The following is a 27,962-nucleotide window of genomic DNA, read 5'->3' on the forward strand; positions in this document are numbered from 1 at the left end:
TTCTCAACCTTTTTAATACCGTGACCCCCAACCGGCCGTAAGTCGAGGACTACTCAACCGGTCGTAAGTCGAGGACTACTCAACTGGTGCAGCACCGTTTGCAGAATGGGACTTTTGGCGGGCTCAGCAGGGCAGAGACAGCCTGGACAATTCCTATTGGCTTTTGAAAGCCAATAGAATTAGACTCTATTCAAAAGAGTCTATTCTATTGGCTTTCAAAAGCCAATAGAATAAAAGGGAGTAGCACAGCTAAGGAAAGGGGGAAAAATGGCGGACTGCGTTGTTTGGCGACCCCCGTGAAATGGTCATTCGACCCCAAATGGGGTCCCGACCCACAGGTTGAGAACCACTGATCTAAAGTCAATGGCATTTACAGCAACTCTCACTATAAGTGCTAGGGTATTGCTAGGTGCATGTACAGTTTTCTGTAAATAACCTTTCTATAAATAACACAATATATACAATTTCCTGCTCTGAAAAAGACCTCCATTTACATGAAGTGGACATCCCTTTGATGACTGGGGGTATACCTTGATTTAATACTGTAACTGAGCCTAGAATTACAATCATAAGACATCCCAATTGCTAAGTGAATCATCACATGAATGATCTCATTTTATAATATTTTTTTGGAGCGGTTGTTAAGCGAATACCATGGGTTATAAAGTAACTGATTTTTAATAATGCACAATTTTTTTTGCATAAAATCAGAAGTAAACATTAGTTCCCAACCAAAAAAAAAACCATTGAAAATCACGGTCACATGACTGCCATAAATGTAAGCCAGTTGCAGAGTGTCCAAAATGCAACCATGTGACCATTGGGGAGACTTTTGGGGTCCATTGTAACTTCAGAAGTTGCTATATACTACCGGCATATTTGATCCCATTTCAGTGATTGAGGATGCAGAGATGAACAGCACCATATTATGCACAAGGTTTTTGGACCAGAACCTTTGAGGCTTTCCCGTGTGTGTGTGTGTGTGTGTGTGTGTGTGTGTGAAAGGAGTTTTCACAGCAAGAGGGAATTTAAACTACATTTTCAAATTTCCTGGCTCAAAACAGTGACAAAATATGCTGTAACTATTAATCATTTCTGGTTGGATGGGGTCTTGAAGGACAATAAAATAAAATAAAATGATTTCTCCAACTGCCCATTCCTGCTTTATGTTCTGTGCCTCTATCTAAAGATTGAATTATTAACATTTTAGAGTAAGGATTTCTTTCTTAATTTTGTAGAATGGCATCAAAGATCCATTTACATAAAGAAGTAATGTGGCCTGATAGCAAATAGTGATTTCTTGTTTATTTGTCTGGCATCGTTTTCTAAGAGCTAAGGCCAATCAGTCTGAGTGTTTTAGTTAAAAACTTACATAATACTATCCTGCTGGCAATATGCTCAGGTTTTAAGGCATAAGAGTGACCAAGCCCTAAATGTTCTGTTGGCAAAGATTATATTTTGTTTCTACAGGTGTCAAAAGAAAAATGTACCTGTTTTTGGGAAACACAAATAACTCTATGTTAGAACTATCGGGTTGTGTTTTTTTTTCCCAATCAGAGATTGAAAAAATCTCTGGGGGTCTGCATTCTGCATTAGTTGCTTTACAGACAGCATGGTCAGATATTCAAATGGAGTACAACATGGCAATTTTGTTTTAAATACTATGGAATACAGTCCCCAAATGCTTAATTCTAAGAGCACATACAAATACACGAATAAAAATCACATTAGTAGAAAATGATCACATTATATTGTGTACAGCTATGCTTTTACGCTTCTATCAATGAAAAAGTGTAATGTAATTCTGAAATTATTAAAATGACAATTGTCATAGACTGTATATTGTAATAATAGATTGCATGTTCCTTTCTCAGCATAAAAAATACTTTAGGGTTAAGTTGTAATTGTTGCTGTTTGAAAGCCAGAAGTAAGAAGTTCCTAAAAAGTTGAACAGCAGCACAACTGATACATGGTACTGATTAGCTTTCCACCAGAATAGTTTTGAAACACAACAGTGTTTGTCATCATTTGTACCCGTTTTATGAACTGTCTTATGTTTCTGTTTTTATGTTACATAGACTGTACAGTGATTACACAACAAATATCTTCATTGCAATTCAGATAATTTACAATAAAGTATTTGAAATAAATAAAAATTTTCAATGTTCCAAAAGTAGTTCAGAACCATTGTAGAAACTTCCATAGAAAAAAATAGGGGAAGTAGCACAAATTTCAGAGTCTCATGAGATCTTTAAAGATAACATAGATATCACCGTAAATACTTTTGTGGATCATAACACATTTCATTAAATGCCTGCAATATAGTTCAGTGAAGATCTGGGACAGTAGATACATTTCCAGTTGATACAGAAAATTTACACAGCTTGCAATTTTGTAAATTGTTATTGAGTATATTCTCTGTCATTGAAAATGGAACTGATAGCAAAGGGTTAACACCATTTTGGTCAGTCAGAAGGTCAGGCTAAGATTTGGGTCCAATGGGGGACCCCCGCCATCCTCAATCTTAGGTCTGCCTTCTAATGAAGAAAGTCTTTTTCCTCTCAGCTCCATCTGGGCCAAGAAATACATTCATTGCCTTTGAACTAACTAAATAAAATAAACTTAATGGGACTGAAAAGGAGATTGGAGTGAATAGCAGATTATAAGAACATGCAGCAAAGAGAGAGCTGTCTTTTCCAGAAAATTTTCCCCACCCATTTGTTTCAGTGAATAGTCAGAGATCTATAAGTTCCTTTGTGCAGAATCATAGAGGTCCCTAGAAGGTCACTGCAATCAGACTGCATGGTGGACAGGAAGCAGTGAAAAAGATGTTGCACAAATGTGCTTCATTGTGGAGCTGCATGTATATTCCTTTTTGGGGAATATTCCAATATTTGTTCTGGGAGGAGGTAGTAAAAGAGACGTATAATCTAACCTTGGACAGTCTTCAGGTTGCCGGTCTTTGGCAACCAGAATGGCAGCATGACATGGATGATGCTTAGACACTGGAAAGCTGATTACAAGTCAAGAATTAATCTAGCATCCAAACTTTTGGGGAGGCAAAAGTTGTTCGGGAATTCTACTGATACAATACTAGTAGACAGTAAAAATAAAGTGCTTACTATCAACAGTAGAGAGCACCTAGTATCACATATTATATAATTGGATTTCTTTAGGGTTAAAGAACAACTTTCATGTATCAAGGCAGTCAAGGAAGTCAAAGTTAGGGGTTTCTGGAAAGGGAAGTAGCAAGTCCAAGTCCTAGGATAAAACAACCCCTTACTGACATCACAATTTCTCAAGTTGCCAGATTATGTAAAAGATTTTGGAATACTTGGGAATGGACTTGCAAGAACAAATGGGTGCTGGAAATAGATATGGTCTGCGATATTTTTTTGTGACCATTTAGTACAATAAATGGTTGATTTAAAAAAAAAATCCAATAAAAACTAACCAATTTTTAAACTTTTCTAACAAGTGCTAATATGTTAACAATTTATGCTGAAGGTGATTATGTCCAGCATATATATTTTTGAGAATGTTATTTTTATCTTTTGTAAAGAATAACAGAAGAATATACTGTACATCCTTTTCATAGATCTGAAAGATGTTATTAATTTTCATCAAAGCTGCATTATGTGGTATTCCTGTTACTAGGCTAAATTAAATGAATCATCTGCTTCTAAAAAAGAGTGAAGTTGTAGTACCAATTGGACATACATAACTCTTTCAATTGTACATGGAGAATTTGATCAGTAGTAGAGGCTGAAATGTTTTACCAAACATTTACAGGAACAGTATACGAAATATTTTCTTGCCTTGAAGCATTGCTAGAAACAAAGTTTTACCCAGAAGCATTAGTGGTCACAAAATTTACATCAACAACATCTTGGAAATGGAATTCATATGCTTTTTAAATATCTCTGTTTCTTTGATTACTTTCCAATAAAATGAAGAAATTATACTTCACCCACTTAAATTCACAAAAGAGAAAAGAAATGTCAGCAGTCTGCTGCCATGAAGTCCTTGCTTAACAAACACAATTGGGACCAAAAGCTCTGTCGCTAAGAGTTAAGGTTGTCAAGAAAAACATCATATGATGGTGACTCATAATTTTACTGCCAGCTTCTCTATTGACTCTGCTTGTAGAAAGCTGGCTGTGAAATGTGCAAATGATGGTCACAGGTTCGAAGGATGCTCCAATAGTTGTAAATGCCTTCTGGCTGCAAAATGCCTGAGTTTTGATCACCTGTCTGTGGAAATGCTGTAACAGTTGTAAGTGTCAGGACCAATCATAAAGTTACTTTTTCAGTGTCATCATAACTTTGAATGGTCACTAAACAGGGCATCGTTAAGTGCTACCTACTACTACTACTAAGTGACTATTCTGGCTCAGAGAATGAGAATGCAATAGCTCCCCAGTTATGAAACTTTAAGGATATCCTTGCCATGCTTAACATACAGAATTAACACAGACTTATCTTTCAGCATTTTTAAGGTTTACAGTTGGAAACTATTTGTGAGTACTTATTTTTGAGCTGTTAAAATGCAATACAAGTGCTATGTTACAGTAGATTGCCTTATTTACTTACACAGAATCTAACTTAGTTCCATTAAATGCATGGGCTTCCACCACTGTGAAACCATTATTGTATAATTTTCTGTTAATGAAAAAAATGCATTATTAGTGTTTTTATACAAGTTATGTCCAAAATTATTTTAAATTCAAAATGATAAAATCCAATCAATACTCAGCACTAAATAATAATAACAATAACAACAACAATAACAACAACAATAATAGTTGGAAGGGACCTTGGAGGTCATCTAGTCCAACCCCCTGCTCAGGCAGGAAACCCTATACCATTTCAGACAAATGGCTGTCCAGTCTCTTCTTAAAAACTTCCAGTGTTGGAGCATTCACCACTTCTAGAGGCAGGTTGTTCCACTAATTAATTGTTCTAACTGTCAGGAAATTTAGTTCTAGGTTGCTTCTCTCTTTGGTTAGTTTCCATCCATTGCTTCTTGTCTTGCCTTCAGGTGCTTTGGAGAATAGCTTGACTCTCCCTTCTTTGTGGCAGCCCCTGAGATATTGGAACACTGCTATCATGTCTCCCTTAGTCCTTTTCTTCATTAAACTAGACATACCCAATTCCAGCAACTTGTCCTTATATGTTTTAGCCTCCAGTCTATGATTATATATTCTATGATTATATACACATGAATGTCTGATGTATCCCTCTGTTCTGTAATCCAAAATAAAATAAAATATAAAATAACTATGTTGTAAGATCTACCATGAGATGGTCAAGAGCCCAACATCATGTCCACTGCTATTCAAAGAATCTCCTTAAGTTTTCAAAATGACAAGGATGCCATTAAGTTTAAATCATAGCCATGATATCATCCTTTGCTATTAATAACCATACCTTGCTAGTGTTTGCTGCTGCTACTTCTATTACCAATTCTACAAAGGAATCTATACAGATTTCAAAAATGTACAATAAATACTTGATTTAGCAGAGGGTGGGGAGGGCCACTCAATTTAAAGCCAAAAGTCTATCAAAATATAAATAGAATTCTTTAAGGCTAAAACTACACTGGAACATGACAAAATTTACTTTCCTGATAGTAATAATAATAATTACACTAAAGTTCCAGAAATTTAGAATGATGTATTGATTGATGTGTTTGATTAAAATGGACAGACCCAAGTTTTAATTTATCCTAAACCACAGAAAGTCATTGAGCAATCTGGGGCTGCTCTTAGCCCAATATATCTTAGAGGGTTGCTATGGGTGGGGGCACATTGGAAGATGGAGCACTACATGCCTTGCTACAAACTCCTGTACAAAAAGTGGAATAAAAATCTGCTGTTGTGATAGCTAGCAGTGATCCACAATATACTATTGTACTGTAAGTTAGGGAAGGGGCTTGTTTAGGTGATGATGATTTTGGATGACACAGAGGTATGTAAGATTGCTGGATCCAGTTGCTTAGATCCAACAGATTTTATCCATTGAATCAGATGTCTCCTAAACATGAAGGGACACTATACTGCAAATGGAAATTATTAATACAGTGAAAGTACTTAAGGAATACATATATATAAACAAGCTCTATTTGTACAAAATGCTACTATGTACCTGAACATAAAACAAGTATAAATATACCTACACTACCCATCAATCCCTCTGCCAAGGAGCAGCAAAAGCATTATTTATTTTTTTTACAAAACTCCCCACAGAAGCACTATAGGAAATTAAATAGCACTCCCTAAAATGGCAGTCTAGATAAATAGGAAAGCATACTGCTTAAAAGGTTTAAAATTATAGGTATACGAAAACCTGAATGCTTATATTAACTCATCAAATTTTTATTTTTAACCTGTTATATAATTCTATCTAAAGTATATTTTTATGTTTAAATGTTTTAAAGCCATTATCTTAGCAGTTGTTCCAAACATTTGGAGATGAAGGAGAAAACGGTTATAGTGTTCAGGAACTTGTAATCAAGGGCCATTCTAGTTTTTGATGGAGAAAACAGGAATCTTGGCAGAGAAGGCTGAAGGAAGGGTGAATGAAACCCTCTTTCAAGTTATCAGTGATAAAATCTCTTAGGCTTGTTGTAACAGAGATTCTGTAAAGTTGGCCCAGCACCAGAATCCACCATGGTCTACAGATGTATTCCAGGGCCAGGCTGGGCTTGCATGACTTAATGCCAATGCATAGTACTGCATCTCTGGACTCCACTTAATTTCTGGTTCAGATCTTACCAATTCAGAAAGAAAATAACACAAAAGAAAATAAAACAAAAAAAGGTTTTATGGAAGAATAACATACAGCATAAGGGAGTCATTACATAATCCCTGGAATGCATTTGAAGGCAATGAATTCAGATATGGGTTATCAGCAATTTCACTGTGAAAAAAAAGACAAAAAGAGGTTTAGTATTGTAATAAAATTATAATAATGTATTAGTGTAACTCATGTGTATGCGTGCATGTATAGCATTTATTTTCTTATAGTTCTACCATTTGCCATTATATAATCACTTTTGTTGTTGTCTTTGGGACTCAGAAATGTTATTTTGGATGAACAAAGCATTACTTTGTTTCCCAGCAGAAGATTAGAATGGGCACAATAGCTTTGTTTTCAATAGCAGCATCACATTTCATAGTGTATAATTTGACCTCCTTCTTCAGAGGATTTCCAGATCATAAAAGTTACAGCTGTATTGTTACTTTATGAGAGATTGTAATAGATTAGGGCATTACATCTATTTCTTATATCTTTTATGTTATATGCACTTTAAAAGATAACTTGTCTATCTTGAGAATTCGTGAAAAAATAATTTTTATGACTGTTTTTATTAATTAATACAATTACTATTTCAATACCCCTTCTCCCATTTCACACTTTGTGTCCACCTTTAAATGGATTACCATTAATTTTTGTTTGGTCCTATTACTTGTGTGATACATACTTACAGCAAAAAGTTTATATTTATTGAATTAATTTTGGTGAGATCAGGAAAAACGCCAAGCCCAGTATTCAAGATCACACTAAAATAAATAAATAAATAAATAAATAAATAAATAACATGTGGCAGGGTGACTCAGTAATGTGCTTAAAACAGAAAACAATTCATTTATTGCACTATATAGCCTCAGCACTCTGTATTAATGGCTCCCACAAAAGTCTGGGGATTTATATATGTACACCTTTGTAGATCATCTGTTAGACTGATAATTAGATAAACAAGCAGCATGTATAATATTTTAGAATTATCAATTAAATTTAGAAAAATAAATCTGCTTGAGTTCCATTCCTAGGCAAGGTCAGGCAGATGCTTGCAGATCTCCCTATATTTACAGACTAATATATTCTAATTTCTTTGTGTAAAGATGATTGTCAAGATGAAACTACATCTTTACAATCACAATTTGTTCTGATTAGGCTTATAAAACAGATGATACAGATAATAAAACAAAAAATGTATTAATTTTCCTGAGAATTTTAGAAGAATCTAAATGTGTATTGCATAAAATAAGAAAGTGACCTTGGATCAAAATGAATTTTAACTCAAGCCTACTGTAGTAAATATAATAACTGTTGACTGCATGATAGTATTAAGTATTTGATGACTCATTTCATTTTAAAATTTGCTAATTGGTTAGCATAAAAGTAACTGAGTGAAGATTATGTTAATAAAATTCATTATTTGGATGGAAATTACATTACATAGATTTTATGCAATAGAATTTAATTCTCCAGTACACTGATGATACACAAAGTCACCCTGAATTAGATATTTTATAGATAACATGAGCCTCTGTTTAATTTAGAATTCAAGATTGAATTCTTCTGTTCCAAGTTAATTTTCTTAATCAGAATATTGCATCCTATTTTTATGCCCCGCACTACATAAATGGCATTATAAATATATTTTAATAGTAATAGGCTTTGTCGAAAGTGACTATCATTATTTTAAGATAATTCTTCATAATCCTATATTGCTTAATTCAATTATTTGTGGTCTGTTGTTCCATCTAGTGATTATTCTGATAATTTTGCTGGAACATACCAATCAATAGTATATTAGAATGCTGTAAAATGTTGGTGATTGTTAAATATGTAAGTAATTAAGTAATTCTTACTTTCTTACTGCATAATGTTTGTAATTTGATTTTTAAATTATGATTTATCATTTCATTTTTTAAAATGTATATCATTGATTTCTCAGGTCTCTCAGCTGTTTATAGGTAAAACATAAAACCATAACACACTCTCTCTCCACTCTTCTCTCTGGCTCTAAACTCTTAGTCTGGACTACTGCAACGCACTCTACATGGGGCTACCCTTGAAAAGTATTCGGAGACTACAGTTGGTCCAGAATGCAGCCGCGCGAGTGATAGTGGGTGCTCCTCAATACACCCACGTTACACCTATCCTCCGTGAGCTGCACTGGTTGCCTATTGGTCTCCGGATCCAATTCAAGATGTTGGTTATTACCTTTAAAGCCCTATATGGCTCAGGGCCAGGCTATTTGCGAGACCGCCTACTACCTCATAATTCCCTTCGTCCAGTTAGATCCCACAGGCTGGGCCTCCTTCAGGTCCCATCGGCCAAGCAGTGCCTTTTGGCGGGGCCGTGGAGGAGGGCTTTCTCTGTGATGGTGCCCACGTCTTGGAACCAGCTCTCCCCGGAGATTAGGACCGCTCCCACCCTGTTGGTTTTCCGTAAGCTGCTAAAGACCTGGCTTTTCCGGCAGGCCTGGGGTTTATAAAATCTGACCCCTGGATGACTGTTATTGTACTGTTTGTTTTGTCATGTTTTATGGTGTTTTTATTGTTAGCTGCCCAGAGTCCTGCGGGAGTGGGGCGGTTTATAAATTTTAAAAATAAAAATAAATAAATTAAAATAAATTATTAACATCTGTTTAAAATGAATCACTGGGGTTGGATTGTGTACAAATTATTTAGAACAGGTTTGTGTCAAGTATTTTAAGCCATTTATCTTGCTGCTTGAGGTCCTGTTGTTCATTCCTCAACAAATCATGGGACCTTTTTTATGACAAGTGACAAAGCCAGTTGTATCAACTGACCTAGTAAGTTAGTCCCCCCCCCATATTGACAGAGTCACTGGTAGGACCTATCACAAATTCTTCCATCTATCACAAATTCTTCCATGATTTTTCGGAAATCAACCGGATCCCGTAGTCTTTTGGGATGGACATATTCTAATGTTTTGCTCTTCCTATAGAAGTAAAATATAGGCACTAATTTAAAGTAAAATAGATGGCAGTCCTTTCATGAGAGTGGAGAAATCAGAAACATACCAATCCATGGAATATCTTCTTGGTCAAAACAAATATTAAAAAGAAGCATCACATCTGCCTTAAGTGTAACTAATGAGAATAGACCCCTGGCCTTTGTGGAGTTAGATTTTCTGTACTGCTTGAACCAGCTCCAATGTGGATATTGAAATTATTTAGCAGCTTGAGTCAGGGATCTGTAACACCAACTAAAAGACCACCTGTCCAGTCAGTATTCACTGATATTCACTAGTAATGTACAGTATTTGGAAAGGTACTGCTTTTTGTATTCTACTTTTTCTTGATAATAAAGTCGATGCAAATTAAGATCTTTAATCTAGAAAGACAATATACTGTTACCTATATTTTATCAACTAGAAGGTATACGTAGTACATTGACATACAGTTAGGATGCACCTGAACAATGATTTCCTGGAATTTTGTTTAAAATACTTACAGATCTTTTAGCATTGGGAGGTTCATAAAGGCTTGGCTATCTATGTATCTCAGATTTTTAGCATTTCGAATGTCTCTGTTGAGAGCATAAACACATTTACAGAGAAAGTATTAATGTTTATAATCTTGTTTATTCGTAAATTAAACATATACGCAAAAATATAATAATATATTCTGGAAAAACATAATCTTACAGAATTTATGGTTTATTAGTGAATCTTTTGTGCAAAATATATAATACATAGTGGCTTCAGTCTTTCAGTATTGGCTCTGGTGAAAAAACTCATACTATAGTTACTGAAATTAATTAAGGTCACACCACAAAAGCATTTGGCCAACATAAAGAATACTCATGAGTCTGAAAAATAGATGATCCTTGGAGTTTTAGCTAAATACTATATTCATTAAAAGTTTAAAAATAAAGCAATTTATTTAGTATTATCATATAGTTGGATACCCTTCAATTTGCTTGTAATGGTACTGGTAGACCTCAATTTACAACAGTTCATTTAGTGAATGTTCAAAGTTACAACAGCACTAAAAAAAGTGATTTATGACCATTTTTCACATTTACAACTGTTTCAGTATCCCCATAGTCACATGGTCAGAATTTGGATACTTGACAACTGATTCATATTTATGATGGTTGCAGTATCCTGGGATCATGTGATCACTTTTTGTGACCTTCTGATAAGCAAAGTCAATGGGGAAGCTAGATTCACTTAACAACCATGTTAACAGAATAACAGAGTTGGAAGGGACCTTGGAGGTCTTCTAGTCCAACCCCTTGCTCAACCATGGTTGTCCAATCTCTTCTTAAAATCTTCCAGTGTTGGAACATTCACAACTTTTGGAGACAAGTTGTTCCACTGATTAATTTTCTGTCAGGAAATTTCTCCTTAGTTCTAGGTTCTTCTCTCCTTGATTAGTTTCCTTCTATTGCTTCTTGTCCTGCCTTCAGATGCTTTGACTCCCTCTTCTTTGTGGCATCTCCTGAGATATTGGAACACTGCTATCATGTCACCCTTGGTCCTTCTCTTCATTAAACTAGACATACTGAATTCCAGCAACCCTTCTTTATATGTTTTAGCCTCCAGTCCCCTGATCATCTTTGTTGCTCTTCTCTGCACTTTTACTAGAGTCTCAACATCTTTTTTACAATGTGGTGACCAAAACTAGATGCAATATTCCAAGTGTGGCCTTACCAAGGCATTATAAAGTGGTATTGATATTTTACGTGATCCTGATTCTATCCTCTGTTAATGCAGTCTAGGACTGTGCTGACTTTTTTGGCAGCTGCAGCACACTGCTGGCTCATATTTAAGTGACTGTCCACTAGGACTCCGAGATCTCTCTCACAATTACTACTGTTGAGCAAGGTACCCCTATACTATACCTGTACATTTGGTTTTTCTTGCCTAAATGTAGAACCTTGCTTTTTTCACCACTGAATTTCATTTTAGATAGCACCCAATGTTCAAGTCTGTCAAGATCCTTCTGTATCTTAAGCCTATCTTCTGGAGTGTTGGCTATTCCTGCCAGCTTGGTTCCATCTGCAAATTTGATGAGTTCCCCATCTATCCTCTTGTTCAAATCATTAATGAAAATGTTGAAGAGCACTGGGCCTAAAACAGAGCCCTGGGGCATCCCACCACACACCTCCCTCCATGTAGATACAGTTCCATTGAGGACTACATGTTGAGTGTGGTTGGTCAGCAGTTACGAATCCATCTGGTGGTGATGTTGTCTAAACCACATTTTTCTATCTTATCAAGTAGTAGGTTGTGGTCTACTTTATCAAATGCCTTACTGAAGTCCAAGTAAATTATATCCACAGCATTCCTTGGGTCCACTAATTTTGTCCATTTGTCAAAGAATGCATTGAGATTTGTCTGGCATGATCTGTTTACTATCTTAACAACTGCAGAAATTCGTGCAGTTTACAACTGTGGCAAGAAAAATGTACTTAAGGGTGGCAACTGTTTCACTTAGCAACAGAAATTTTGAGCTCAGTTATGGTTGTAAGTTGAGGACTATGTGTATTACGCATGCAGAGACAGTCAGTGCTACGTAATGAAAAGGAATAAATATTTGACTACTAGAGAGCCAAGAACTAAAAATGGGAGATGGCTCTTCTTCTTTTAGATTCCTTGATTAATTTGATTGCCTATAATTTAGAGTACCATGTTATATTTAATAGTTCTTCCCTGAAGCTCAAGCATTTCAATCTAACTTTCTATAAGAATAAAGTTCTCAGACTTTTATATCTTGATATACTTGATAAAAATGGTAAACCTAAACTCTAAATAAAAGCTATATGACTCCATAAATTATTAGTAAAATCAAACTTTAAGTAAACTAGCATGATGATTGTAAATATTATTTTTTAAAAATTAGATTTCTAAAAATTGTGACATAAAGGATGCATTTCTAAAAAGCAGTAGAAGCACACTGTGATTCTAAAGAATCTTTCATCATAGAATTATACTAAGCTACCTAATATTATAGTCAAATCTTTTAACTTTTTAACAGTTAATTTTTTTATTTATTTAAAATTTTCATTATTTCCAGTATTAACTGACTAACAATTGGTTGGCTGATTGAGCATGTTCAAATTCTTGGGTCAGCAGCAACATATAGCAACTATAACTGCAAAAATATTAGGGATTGCTTACTGGAAAATAAAATTTTGTTCTTAAATAACATACATGGAAAATACTCTTAATGTATTTAAATCTTATGTGCAGTGATTAAAAGATGGGTCTAGAACAGGGGTGTCAACCTGCCAGCCCGCAGGCGAGATGCGTCATGCCGAAACCATGTCCACCCCATTGCCGACAATGGAAAAAAAGTTGCAATACGTCGCAACACGTCACGAGATGTTGCGAGTTTGACACCCCTGGTCTAGAAAGACAATAGTACAAAAAATGATAATTAATTAATATGTATATTGGATGTGGTCAGTTTTAGACAAACAGATCTCACTGAACTCAGAGCAACTTTCTTTTATGGAAATATGTGTAAGGTTATCAATTACAGCTTTAAGGACACAGCTCCCAAGATCAACTGTAGCACTTTTAAAGTTCATCTTCAGAACTGATTTACAGTAGCCAATTCACACAACTAATCTGATCTATGATATACACATATATTTATATACGTTATATTTTAGATTAGGTTCCAGCAGCAGCTTTCCAAATCCATGAAATGGTCTCATGCCCAGAGACAGCTATGGAGTGAAACAGAAGGGCATGAGAAAATTATAGAACACACTATTTGAGGAGAGGAGAGGAGAGGAGAGGAGAGAGAGGAGAGATTACTGTTCATGATTTGAAAGAATTTATTTTAATCTACTTACATGTGAGTGACTTTGTTTAAGTTGTTGAAAGAATAAGCTTCCAAAACCTGCAGCACTATATCTATGCTGATATAGCTATACAGAAGAAAGAGAAATAAAGTTCAGACATCAAGACAGATGACATGCCAAGAGAAGAATTCATTATATGAACAAAGTGACTAAGCCATCATTGGAAACACAAGCCAAAGACCTCCCCTTCTCCACAAAAAGAACATTCCCTTTAGATCTATGCACTGGAACCTTAAGGTAAAAGAGCTGATTTAGATCGCATCTAAATATTGTTCTAAAAACAATGCTTTTTTTCCTTTTAATGTGAAAGATCTTTTTCATTCTTACTGGAAGAGTAGACGTGTACAGTACATGGCTGTGAAGGCAAAATCAATGCACTCGGCATTAAAGAATCAGCCATATGAGGTAATTTAAGAAAGGGAACAGTGTTCCTCTTCTTCTCTTGAAGGACACCTCAAGGCTATAGGGTTAGAGCAAAAGGACCTCCTATAAGAAACAAGTTTTTAAAAAATCAGTTTTCAGCCTAAATCCCAAAATGTAGAAATATGAGCCTGAATGAGCCTCAAGTCTTTCACAGAATGGACACCAGTGACAGTGGAGGCCTTTGGGTTATTGACAAATGGATTCAGTAGGGAAGACCAGAAGACAGGTGAACTCTGGATCTTTTCTTAAAGGTTGGGATATAAATACAGGAGGAATTAGGTGTTAAAGTAGTTTTTAGGATTTTAAAGCCAATAAGCAGCATCCTGAAGTATATTTACAGAAGTAACCAATGCAGTTACCATATAACTTCTATTTTTAAGAGTTCAAGGGCAGCTCAGTGTGGAAAGCATCACAACAATCTACAAATGCTGACAGTGTATTTAATTTTTAGCTGGTATTTTTCAAAAATGAGATACTCAGTTTTCTGGTAACTGTGTGGCAATGACATCCCAAATGGTCATCCAGTATTTCATGGTTAAGTGGGCTAGGGCTTGCATCTGAGACAATGCTATACGAAACACAGAAATAAATAAAAAGACTATATAAAAGAAATGAAAATAAAGCAGAACTAGGTCTAGAAGCTTTACGGTCACCCATGCTAGCATGTGTAGCTAACAAAATTTGATTAGCTGAGCTAAAAACAAATCTGATTGACTTGGAAACATGAAGTTCTCAAGTTTGCTACTTCTGGGCCAGTGATCCAAGTCACCAGACTAGACATTTCAAACCTCACCTCTTTTTAAAACATGCAACAAGTTACTTTGAGTTTACTTTCCCCCTTCCACTCCTTGGACAACCCTGTAGTCAGCATATTTCCAAGGCAGGGGGAGCAGACGGCATTGAGGGATTGTTTGTCACTGTGGTTCATGTGCCTGTATACTGTTTCCTAATGATATAAGCAAAGCTGAAATAAATTTGTAACTCTCTTATTGAATATCCCAGAAAGGAGGGAAACTATTCTACTTGAAGGGTTCAAAGCAGCCTCAGCTACAATAAATTCAGTAAAAGTTGAAAGAGATTTTCCTTTATATTCTTCCAGAGCTACAGCCCAATCTCATTTATATTTGAACAGGGACAGGGTCTGGTTGTGTTTATACTGCGCTTATCTAGTTCTTACAGCAAAGCTGCAAGAGTGCAGGATGCTACAAGGGTTTGTTTATCAGCCAACTTGTTGTAGAGACTGATGCCGATTAAAGCTGCAAGGAAGTGATTGGCTCAAAATCACCCAGTTGTTTTGGTGCCTAAGGGAGGACTAGTACCTGGGTCTCTCTGCTGTTTATCCAGCACTTTAACCACTACATCATACTATCTGCCTATTTCTCTCTCTATTTAAATATTTAAACGTTTCCACCCTGCTCTACAAAGGTAATCTTCAAGGAAGAGGCAATCAATAACACTAATAAACATGAAACTGTAACACGGCAATACCTCATAATTATCACAGCTATCACCTATATAGTTATGTATTCATAAATCAAAATATTAAAACACTGTAACCAATAAAACCTGGGTATTTAGATACATTCCCCAAACCTTTCTACTGAAACTAACTAACATGTCTAGAAAGAGTACAGAGAAGAGCAACAAAGATGATTAGGGGACTGGAGGCTAAAGCATATAAGGAACAGCTGCTGGAATTGGGTATGTCTAGTTTAATGAAGAGAAGGACGAGAGGGACATGATAGTAGTGTTCCAATATCTCAGGGGCTGCCACAAAGAAGAGAGAGTCAAGTTATTCTTCAAGGCGTCTGAAGGCAGGACAAGAAGCAATGGATGGAAACTAATCAAGAAGAGAAGCAACCTAGAACTAAGGAGAAACTTCCTGACAGTGAGAACAATTAACCAGTGCAACAACCTGCCTCCAGAAGCGGTGAATGCTCCAACACTGGAAGTTTTTAAGAAGAGACTGGACAGCCATTTGTCCAAATGGTATAGGGTTTCCTGCCTGAGCAGGGGGTTGGACTAGATGACCTCCAAGGTCCCTTCCAACTTTACTACTATTACTACTACTACTACTATTATTTACACTTAACCTTCAGACTTGCAAGATTGATGTCAGCACTCCCCAGTAAACTGGAGAGGAAAGATGACTACATAAACTAAATTTATTTTATTGTAAGACTATATTAAGAGTATCTTGCAAGTCTGGAGGTATAAACTTCCACCACCACTTTTAACTATTTGATCAAATAGGGCTGGGCCTTCTTAAGTTTCTTTTTCTGCTCATAAAGTGACTGTGGGCTGTTTCCTCTGTTCCTTGTTTGATTGTTTCCTAGGTACCATCTCTTCTCCCCAGTGTCCTCACACATTCCACTGTTTTGGGGGGGAGGGGCAGGGGGAGAAAGGGCACATTTTTGAAGTGAGTTTACTATTGCCTGGTTCCTAGGGTTAAGAGGGAGTGACTGGCTCAAAGTGACTCAGCTAAGGTGGAAATCCTAGAACTCAGAATTTCCCCGGTTCTAGCCTGGTGCCTTGACTAGTGCAGCAAACTGGCTGTCAATCCTTTCTGTTTAGCCTGCAGCATTATGCAACATTAAACAAGCAAGAGAGTAAATATTGCTTATTTTAAGAATAACTTACATCCTGGAGATGTTGGGTAATCTTGAGAATGCTTCACTAGGAATTCTTTTCAGATATGTATCCATAAACCTCCTGTAGGACAAAACTTAAAAAAATTAATATATTTTCAAGATTATTATGCCGTTCAAATTCTTTACACTAATGGTTTCTAAATCAGAATGGAAATAATAGCATTGGAAAACATGGATTACATGACAGATGGATAGTTCATTAAGTTTGCTTCCTGACAAGTCTGAATTATTTTCATCAAACTTTATATGTGCATTGAATACTCAAGCAGAAATAGATTTTTTCCTGGAAGGTCACAAAATGATTAATAAGCAGCATTATAAGCAACATAGCAACATTAACATCTTGCTATTGTTGGTCTGTCAATGAAATGCTCAGTCACTAATCTTGAAGAAAGAGGAGATACTGATAAATTTCTACCTAGACATCAATTGACATAACTGAAGAAAAAAGATCATAAAGTAATACAAATTTTGTATTATAATTTTTAAGGTAAGAGCATACTCCTTTTTTTCAATATATAATATATATCCATAAAAGTGATTTTGCAGCATCTAAATATCAAAATAGGCAGAATTTTATGCCAAATGTAAGACTTTCTTTAAAAAAATTTCACTTCAGATATTGATGAAACATTATATGCAGATTCCTACATCTAACTAAGATTTTTAGCTGATATAGCATATTATTGAATGTGTTGTTTCAATATTTTGTTTTTTTTCCTTTTAAAAATAAGCACTGATCGCACTGTACAAGAGATTTTTCAAGTTTTATTAGTGATCGTGATAGATCCCTTCAAATTAAGCATAAGTTGAGAATGACTATATCACACAGGAATTTTGAAAACATGAATTAATGTTTAATAACTAATAACTACCGATATAATGTTTCAGAGGAGGAGAGGTCCCGGGGCTTATGGAGCGAAGGAACTGGATGAGGCTGTCGACAGGCCCAGAGGATGGGAGAGAGGCTTTTGGAGGAGTTGGAGGTGGTGGCAGCATGCTTCAGGGGTGAAAAGGAGCGAAGCCCCTTTAAAGAAAAGGTGGAAGAGACAAGTTATAAAAAATGAAAGGAGGCGAGGTTGTGCTGGAATACAAGCTAATTTGAGAGCTAATCCACATGGAGCTCCATTTCCATCTCTCCTGTTTGCCATCATTCACTCCCTGGAGACTAAAATGGACGTTCTGAAATTTGAGCTGGCCACGAACAAGGAGTGTATATTGGAGGTGGTGACTCTTTGAGAGCTGTATGCAATGAAATTTCATTTTGATGTGTGCCGATTGGTGTACATTCAAAGTGACAATAAAGTTATTATTGTTGTTGTTATTATTATTACTATTATTATTACATGCTGCATGAGTTCAGAGAGCTAAAAGTGTTTTGCTGCTCATTTTCATTTGAACTCAGTGTACGATGCATCTTGTTGCAGTATCCAACAATAGTCAGCTAGCACTGATTGATTCCAATTGCCCTGATATATTTTTCCAATGTGGAAATGTCCTTTCACCATATTCATCACTGACTGCACCTAAACTTTTGCAAAAAAAAAGTCCAACTATGAATGCAGAAAATGAATCTTCAGTGACATGTTGTACTTCATGGTCTCATATGCTACAGGAAGTTTATCAACCAGTTGAGTGTACTTTGCTGCTCTGCAGTTGCCAAGAAAATTCTCAACAACTTCCTTGGATGTTTTTCAGGCCATTTTCTCTGGTGCCACTACCAGTTCTTCAACTGGTTGTCATTGATGCTGTGGACCATCAAAAATACTTTCCTTACTCTTGCCATCAATTATTTTTGGAAATATCTGTCTCAAATAATGAAAATCTTCACTTTCCTTGTTCATCGGTTCTATAATTTTTTTTCATCAGTCTGAGTTTTATGTGAAGTAGAGGCAAAAATATCGTTCTTGGTCATCAAGTGATTCAATATGCCCTGAGTGTATGACTGGACTCTACAAAGCTTACATATAAGAAGCACTTGCAAAAACAGATTTCTATAAAACAATACATGATAGGTTAAATTACAGGTTATTTTCTTGATTAGCAGTCAAAACTTTATAAGATAAACCCAAAAGTGTTCAGGAAGCAAATTTTTTGTTGCCTAGTGTTATTATGCATTACAGTATAAACTTCCAGAAAGAGTGAGTTTTGGTGGTATGCTATTTGTTCTATGGGCAATTCTCCCTTGAGTTTTCCTTCAGATGAGGATTGATATAAAAACTCTTAAATTTAAATATTTTCCCATCAGTATTTTATCAATCTAAATCATACCATAGTCATCCTACTGCTGTTTTGTCTTTCTTAAGTAAGGTAATGATTGCAAAAACAAAACAATATCTGTACTAGAGCTGTTGCTGTAATCATATCTGAAGCTCATCCCAGCTCCTATTTTTTGAATACTGAAAGTAATGTAATCAAATCAATACCACCCATATATCAAACAGAGAGTGCAGTTCACAAAAAGCTGATGGAGAGGGGGATGATAGAGAGAAATCTGAAAAATCAATAATAAGAGGGAATCAGATATGTTAGAAGAGAATTATCTGCATTTTTTTGCAGTTTTGATTTTTAACTACTGTAAACACAATTGTATACATTCTCCCTCCCTCCCTCCCTCCCTCTCTCTCTCTCTCTCTCTCTCTCTCTCTCTCTCTCTCCTTCTATTCAATCATGTCTCATTCTCAGAGACGGCCTGGACAAATCTCTTCAACTATCTTTTCTTCAAGGTTTTTCATTAGTGGATTTTCATTGCAAGAAAGTGAGTGGCCAAGGACACCCAGCTTACTTTATGTTTATTGCGGGACCAAAATTCACCATCTCCCTAACAAACACACCAATGTGAATTCTCAAAATCACTCAAATAACGGCTCAAGCCTGTATCTATTATAAATTGTTTTTTTAAGTTGTTTACAATGCTTCATATTACAGCTGTCATGGTATTTCTCCTGTTGTATCAGTCTCTTATGGATATTCCAGGTCTCTGGAATGAATTCAGAAAAAGACATTCAATCCTCTAGGATTAGCAGAGAATAAAGAGTGATTTTTTCAGGCAAAATCTTATGAATTTTACTCTTATAAAATAAGGAGTAAAAGCTTTTTACTCTCTTTCACAAATTCTTGCCAGAGAATCTTAGTTTAAAAAAAATACATGTGGTCTAAAAATCAATTGTTTTAAAGAAGTGCATTCCATTTATTCTTAAAAATTTCACAATTATTAATATTGTAATGGATTTTATATTAGCTGTTTACAAACAGGATTGTCTTATTAGGTTATTTAAGTCAAATATTCCAGATCTTCCCTATGCCAAAACTGGATATAGATAATAGAAAATTATTAGTATTCTAATAAATTAAAATGATAATAGAATAGAATAGAATAGAATAGAATAGGAATAGAATAGAATAGAGCTGGAAGGGACCTTGGAGGCCTTCTAGTCTAGCCCCCCACTCAAGCAGGATATAACCTCTAACCTATAATCAATAATAGCATATAAATAATGGAGCCATCTCTGCTTATAGTTTATAACCCAATTTAATCCAAATAAATCTATAGCCTTGCCTCAAAGATTCTGAGATATTGTACATATTCCTCTCAATAGACAAAGGAAAAAGAAGAAAAAACATTCTTTGTTGCAGCTACAGAAATTTCTAGTTCCAGAAGTTGGAGATCTAGAGCAGCCTGCCCTACTTATTGCAGGTATTGACTAGTTAGGCATGCAACATTTTTTCCAGGGAAAATTTGACTAAAAATATTTGGTAGTTATTTATTTCTATTCCTAATTCATTTATGAACAGAAATGCTCATTCATGAAGAATCTATAAAATATCCCACCACTTGAAACATCTCTGTCTCCCATAAACAACATTATCAAATCATCATGCAACAGGATTACATACAGAGTTTCAAAAATGAATAGTGGCTAAGTATTGCTTAACAAAGTGGTTTATCTATATGTCATTTCCCCCTCATACCCACATATTGCAGTTCTTTAATCTTCACTAGGAATAAGTAGCACTGAACCCATTAAGGATTGCATTTGAGTGGAAACGCAAGGCTGAACATTTCCTGCACATCTCTAATTTCCAACAAATTCTGAACAAATTTCTCTACACAACATACAGAGAATTTGTTGAAAGATAGTATTATTCCTCAAATCCCTGTTACCGTAAATATATTTGCACTTATATTTTGCAGTTCAGTTCACCAAAACCTCTTGACATAAGTATTGCTATCTTGATCTCTTTTTACCAAGCACTACACTAACCAAATAAATATTATACTAACCAAATCAATTTTACCAGAAAAAGATTGTTATCACCTTTTTGTCCTCTACATCTATTTCAACTCTTTTCTTGTGAAATTTCTCCTTAGCCTGACACAATAGATTCTTGTCACGATACTATACTACACAACTGTTTGGTTATTAACAGATTTCTCATTGATTCTAGATAGCTGTTGCTTTTCAAAACTGAGTAATACAGATAACAGAGTGGCATCCTTAAAATGCACTGGGAGTCTGCAAAATAACTTTATTAATGAAGTTGTGAAGATAATGCAATGCAAATAGTCCAAGGGGTCATGCTCCTCTTGTAAATTACATCCCACTGATGGACTTGGGATATCGCACCCTCTCTCATATGTACCAATACACCTTTAATGTACACCCATACCCAGTATATACCAACATTCACACACATCTTCATATCACCCTTTCTTCAATCCCATCTTTCTTCCTGTCTCTGGTACTTTTTATTAAAGACTATGGGATATTTTTCAAGCTAAGGAGAACACAGTTTCTGTGGGAATAGCTGCAGGTGAAATAACTCCTTCTTGCCTAGCTGATATTGCTATGAAAATCACAGTGATTTCAGATAGAAAAACAGGAGAACCAACTTCTAAAGAAGCTTTCTTGGGAGAAGCAGGAGGAAGGATACATAACTGGAGACATTTTTTTAAGTAGAAGTACCAGTGGACCTAAGTACCCAATTCAAGAAGTAGGTGGAGAATAGGAATCATTATGCTTTGAAGAATAGCTAAAATTTAGTTTAACAGATTTGTGCACCAATATGACACAAAGTATCAGACAGACCAATCCATAAATTTGGCATTACAATTGAGAATGCTTTTTTCTGTTACATCTGACCTGACATGTTATCCTTACAAGAGCCACTTGAGCATGTGGAAAGATAAAGGGAAAGTTCACAGCTCACTAGATTTTATCACAGTATTAATCAGATGACCCATTAAAACAGAATGAAGGATCAAAATTCGAGAGTCGCAGGAAATTAAAGGAATAGAAGTTAATAAAAAAGAGTATAAGTTAAGAGCTTTTGCGGATGACTTGGTTATTACTTTGTCGCAACCTACTTATTCTGTAGTAAAATTATTACAGCTGATTCATAATTATGGTTTGGTTTCGGGTTTTAAGATTAATGTTAATAAGACAAAAATTTTACCTAAAAATATGACTAGTCGGGAGAAGCAGACTTTGGTTAACTTGACGGGTTTTGAAATTGTTAATAAGGTAAAATATTTGGGGGTGATGCTATCTGTTTCTAATGCAAAATTATTTAAAAATAATTATGAAAGGTTGTGGGTTAGGGTACAGAGAGACTTGAAGAATTGGGAAAAGTTGCAATTATCCCTCATGGGAAGAATTGCAGTGATAAAAATGAATATTCTACCCAAGTTTCTCTTTTTGTTCCAAATGATACCGATTTTGAAGAATGAGATCAATTTAACTGAGTGGCAGAAAGGCCTTAATAAATTTATTTGGGCAGGGAAAAAGCCAAGGGTTAAATTTAAAATTATGCAAGATTTCCGTGAGAGGGGAGGACTCAAGGTGCCGAATTTGAAATTATATTATGATGCGGTGGTTTTAACATTAGTTAGTGACTGGGTAAATTTGACAAATTCTGATATACTTCACTTAGAGGGATGGAATTTACTTTTTGGGTGGCATGCCTATTTAATATTTAATAAAAAAATGGATTGGGCTTTTAAATCTCATATCTTAAGAATTTCTTTACTTAGGGTTTGGAGAAAATATTACAAAAGTGATTTTAAAGTACCATTATGGGCCGTACCTTGGCATGCAATAGAAGGAATAAAAAGAGGGGTTAAAATGGATATGGTGTCCTATAGACAGTTACTTAAATGGGATGGACAAAACTGGCAGTTAAAATTACGGGAAGAGTTAGCACAAGAAAATATTATTTATTCTTGGTTCCAATATAGGCAATTATTAGATAGATGGAAGATGGACTGTAAGGTGGGTTTTCACAGAGAAGATGAAAATCTTATTAAGCAAGTGAAGGATCAAAGACAAACCCACATTAAGAGGATCTATGGGGTTTTAGTTGAATTGGATTCAGAAACGGAACTAATTAAAGATTGTATGATTAGATGGGCGCAGAATTTTGGTGAGCCAGTTCCATTGGACACCTGGGAAATTATTTGGGTGAGAAATGTCAAATTTACACAAGCACAGAACTTAAGGGAGAATTTTTATAAAATGTTTTATAGATGGCACCTTGATCCACAAAAAATGTCTTTTATGTACCCTGACTTACAACCTAAATGTTGGAGATGTGGTTGTATGGATGCTACTTATTATCATATTTGGTGGTCGTGCAGAGAGATAAAAGCATTCTGGATTAAGATATGGTGGAATATCCAGAGAATTTTTAAAAGGAGGGTAAAATTTACTCCACAATTATTTTTGTTAGGTATAGTTACTGATTGTGACACAAAGGAGGTTATATTGATGTTAAACTTGATAACAGCTGCGAGGCTGTTAGTAGGACAATATTGGAAGAAGGAATCTTTGCCTACATTGCAGGAATGGTTTCTTAAAGTGTCTCATTTGGCGGAAATGGCAAAGATTTTGGCTTTCTTAAAGGGACAAACGCAAGAGAAATTTCTTGCTGTTTGGGATAAATGGATAAAATTCATACAATTTAAATTTGATATAAAAATATTATATAGTTTTTTCATAATTTTTAACTTTATATATATATATATATATATATTCTATTTTATATTCTTTTTTTTATAATTTTTTTTAACTTTTCTTTAATTAAGCCTATATTCTGCTCTGGGAGGTCCTGGGGGGGGGGGAAGGGGGGGTTTGGGTAGGGGTGGGGGAAGGGGGGTAATGTTTGTTTTTTATTTGTATATGTTGTTTTTTGTTTTTGTATTGTTTCTTATTTTTTGTAAAATTTATAAAACTCTTTAATAAAAAAAAAAAAAAACAGAATGAAGGAGATAAAAAGAGAACCAAGTCTTCTATTGAATAGATAATATCAACCCACTGAATATATACCAAATATAAGCATTAGAAAAATAACAAAACATTGCAGTTTGTTTCTTTTGCTTGATAACAACCAAATAGAATAATTGGTTCATGCATCACTTCTTTTGATTCGCTGAAGCATTTCATGGTCCAGAACCCCAGGATGGTTACCATTTATACTTCAGTAAAAAGAGAACAAAAATCTATATGTTGATGTTTATGTCAGATTCAGGACCTTATTATAATAAAGGCAAAACAGAAGTACATTTAACTTTAAATATATCTTTCCAAAAACCTGTATACCTCACTCTTCACATCACTTATAATTTGATTTGCTGTGAAGGATAGTTATACACAGTACAAACAATTATACATAAAGAAGACTAGATATGAATATTCAGCAGTTGAGTTTGTTTTGACTGTGGTATAATAGCTTTTTTGTCTTTCTGTTCAGATTTTAACCTTTATATTATTGGCTTATTATTATACTATTTTTAGCACTGGCTGGCTGGGCTTAATATTGTATCTGCAGTAGCACTTTGTATAAATCCAACTGAAAACAAACAAAAATGCTTACGATGGCATATGACATGTATGTGTGTGTGTGTGTGTGTGTGTGTGTGTGTGTGTGTGTGTGTATATATATATGTATGTATATAGATATTTCAAAACTTTTTAAAGATTCTGCTGAGTATAATAACATCCTTAGTTGCATCTATAATGTAGATTTAATATTAGTCTTCCAACACCAATGGACTGCAGGCTTCAAAAGAAAAGCATTCCTACAACCTACATTTCTGTGATCAGGCTCTGACAACAACCTGTCCCACAGAGATTATTATTATCCAATTTAGATAAATATAGATATACAGAGATAGAAAACGAAGGCAACTGTTTTTAAAGCCATAGCACAGATCGCTCCAGGGACCTGAGATGTGATATGACTTAGCTAATGCGAGCAGTGAAATTTCAGAATTCCTGTCCTTGCACTGCACACACAGCAATAAAACCGAGAAAATTGGTAAGCGATAAAGCAGAGCTTTCAGTTCTATAGATTTGGGCAAATCACACCAACCTCACCTCCCTATCTTGTGATCCTTGACTAATTTTGAAACTCAAAAAAACAGCTGAAAGAGATTTATTCCGCTTGCTTAATCCAACCAAGTATCAGTAGTTTACACTTGATTAATTTGCTCACCCAGAATCAAGTCTTGGATATTATCTTATTATTCATTTTTCAGATACTAGCCAGCAAAGCCTTCAAGTTCAAGGAGTAATTACCAAGTAGTCAATTAATAACAACAGTAAATTAGTAAATTACTTTTACTACTACTATCAGTCGCTTACTAATTGACTACTAAGTTTGCCAACACAGATGACTAGTGTCTGCTACACTGTTGACATAGAGAACGGAACGGCTAATTGCAGGTGGAATCAGTGATTCCAATCAATGGAGCTAATCAAAGTGAAGCCAACAGTCACAAGAGGGTAAAGCAAAGGTGTGTGATCTCTAATTGATACAGAAAAACAAAACACACCTACAACCTGCATTTCTGTGATTAAGTCTCCTGCAACAACCTGTCCCATAGGTATGGCAAACCAAGGCAAGTACTAATCCTCTACTTATAACAGTTCATTTAGTGACTGTTCAAAGTTACAACGGCACTGAAAAAGTGATTTATGACTGTTTTTCACACTTATGACCATTGCAGCATCCCTATGGTCCAGTGACCAAAATTCAGGTGCTTGGCAAATGACTCATATTTATGATGGTTGCAATGTCCCAGGGTCACGTGATCACTTTTTGCAACCTTCTGACAAGCAAAGTCAATGAAGGAAGTCAGGTTCACTTAACAACCATGTTACTAACTTGACAACTGCAATGCTTCACTTAGCGACCATAGCAAGAAAAGTCATAAAATGGGACAAAATTCACTTAACAGTTGCCTCGCTTAGCAACAGAAATGTTGGGCTCAATTGTGGTCGTAAGTCAAGGACTATCCGTAACTGTAAAAAGTGCTGATCTTCCCCCAAGATTGATATTTACAGTTATATCCCTTCTTGATTTAGTCTACAGAACAATGAAAGAACATCTTAAATCTTTACCTACGTTATCAGAAATTGGGGAAGATCAGCACTTTTTTTTTAAATGTATGCTTAAACATACATAACCATAAAGGGTAAAAAAAAATCAGTTGTATTGAAAAGAAATCAAAATCCATAGGGAAAGACGTAAACCATCCATATAAATCAATTGAAATTTTAAAAAATTAATTTCCAAGCTTCCATTTTTCAGTAAGTCCGAGTCTTGGCAGGCAGCTTCTCAGATCGTTCACATTCCAGCCAGCATCTGAGCCTGAACACATGTTCACATGGATGAAAACAGGAGTTTTGACCAGTGGTGGGATTCAGCCGGTTTGGACCGGTTTGGCAGAACCGGTACCTAATTTATTTTGAGTTCGGAGAACCAGCCCAGAAATGGTCAGAGTAGCGTGCATTTACATGCCTCCAACCGCCTTGCTTGCTGCAATCTGGCTTTGCAGCAAGCAAGGCGGTTGGATGCACGTGAATGCACGCTAGTCTGGCACCTAAAAAAAAAAATAGTTTTTTTCCCTGCTCCTGACAGTGAAAATCCTCCACCTTACGTGAGACTGGGTTTTTTTTTATTCCACTCTCCTAGGCTGTTCACTGCTAGACTGTTCTACTTGATGCAGAATGGGAAGGATCCGCATTCTGCAGCAAGTAAACTTTAAAGAAAGTTTTAAAAATCCTCTATCTCACGTGGGATCAGGGTTTTTCTCTGCTTTCCAAGGCTGTTCACTGCCAGACTGTTTGTGATGACCCAAGGCACAGCACAGAGGAAATGCAATTTTCCCCAAATGCTCCCACGTTTCTGGCAAGCCTCCAAACAAAGGAAGACACACACACCTCTGGCTGCAAGTAGTTTCACATACAGTCTGATTAGGAGAGGAATTTACTCAAGGCCACAGAGATAAGAAAGAATGACACATACATCATAAACCTAACGAGTCTGTGTGACTACATGCTTGCCTGAGCAGTCTCAAAAGGGAAGCCAAAATACAGTCCGAGATCTTTAAACATCCAAGCAATGTTGTCAGCCAGTCCAATGGTCAGAGTTTCCGGGTTTCCAAGCAGAAGTCACAGAACAAGAGATCAGCAACAACACACACAAAACTTCCAAGGAATCAGCATTTGTTCCTGACAAATGCCTCTCCCCACAGTGTCTTCTTAAATCTGTTTCCAAGTGTGCCTTGTGGAGAGAGGAGGGACACTCTCCTCCCGAGTAGTTGAGTCTGCCTGTGTTATTCCCTCCTTCACTCTCTGTGCTCTAGGATCAGGTGGGGGTGGCCCTTGCTCATTGCCTGAACTCTGTCTCTCCTGTTCCTTCTGTCCCACTCCTGAAGGGCCCTGGCCTGCCTCTGCCTGCTCTTCCCCATATTCCTCTGAAGCCACAGATACCTCTCTCTCAATCTCCATAGGGTCCCATTCCAGCTCATTTTCCTCTGCAGATTCAGGCTCTGACAGAGGCATGACACTGTTTTACTTGATGCAGCAGAATGGGAAGGATCCGCATTCTGCAGCAACTAAACTTTAAAGTTTAAAAAGTGTGACAGAGAAAACCCTCCACCTTACATGGGATTGGGGGAGGGGGGGTTTTCTCTGCTCCCTTTGGCTGTTCTCTGCCAGACTGTTTTATTTGATGCAGCAGAATGGGAAGGATTCTAATCCTCCATCTTACTTGGGATCAAGGTTTTTTTCTCCGCTCCCATTGGCTGTTCGCTGCCGGATTGTCTGGCAGCAAAAAGTCAAGGAGAGAGGAGGAAAAAAAAACTGATCTCAAGTAAGGGGGAGGGTTTTCACTGCCAGGAGCGGGAAAAAACCCTGTTTTTTTTTGAGAAAATAGACTAGCGTGTGTTCATGTGCCTCCAAAAG

At 35.9% G+C, this 27,962-nt stretch overlaps 1 protein-coding gene across 3 annotated transcripts in view; it reads right to left on the minus strand.

The window, feature by feature from the left end:
- The window catches only part of TSHR (thyroid stimulating hormone receptor), a 48,727-nt gene that overhangs the window by 14,492 nt on the left and 6,273 nt on the right, over window positions 1–27,962 (minus strand). The window contains exons 3-8 of one of the 3 annotated variants that reach the window (XM_039351541.1): window positions 16,703–16,774; window positions 13,631–13,705; window positions 10,274–10,348; window positions 7,490–7,564; window positions 6,843–6,920; window positions 4,593–4,661 (exon numbers count right to left, since the gene is read on the minus strand). In XM_039351541.1, coding sequence (XP_039207475.1) covers window positions 4,593–4,661; window positions 6,843–6,920; window positions 7,490–7,564; window positions 10,274–10,348; window positions 13,631–13,705; window positions 16,703–16,774 — 444 coding nt within the window. The remainder of the gene's footprint in view (window positions 1–4,592; window positions 4,662–6,842; window positions 6,921–7,489; window positions 7,565–10,273; window positions 10,349–13,630; window positions 13,706–16,702; window positions 16,775–27,962) is intronic. The other 2 variants (XM_039351542.1, XM_039351543.1) reach the window with 2 other exon arrangements.

The sequence above is a fragment of the Crotalus tigris genome, unplaced genomic scaffold (genome assembly GCF_016545835.1).
Source record: "Crotalus tigris isolate CLP2741 ecotype Arizona unplaced genomic scaffold, ASM1654583v1 scf7180000018371.15429387391:27106975, whole genome shotgun sequence".
Taxonomy (NCBI): Eukaryota; Metazoa; Chordata; class Lepidosauria; order Squamata; family Viperidae; genus Crotalus; species Crotalus tigris.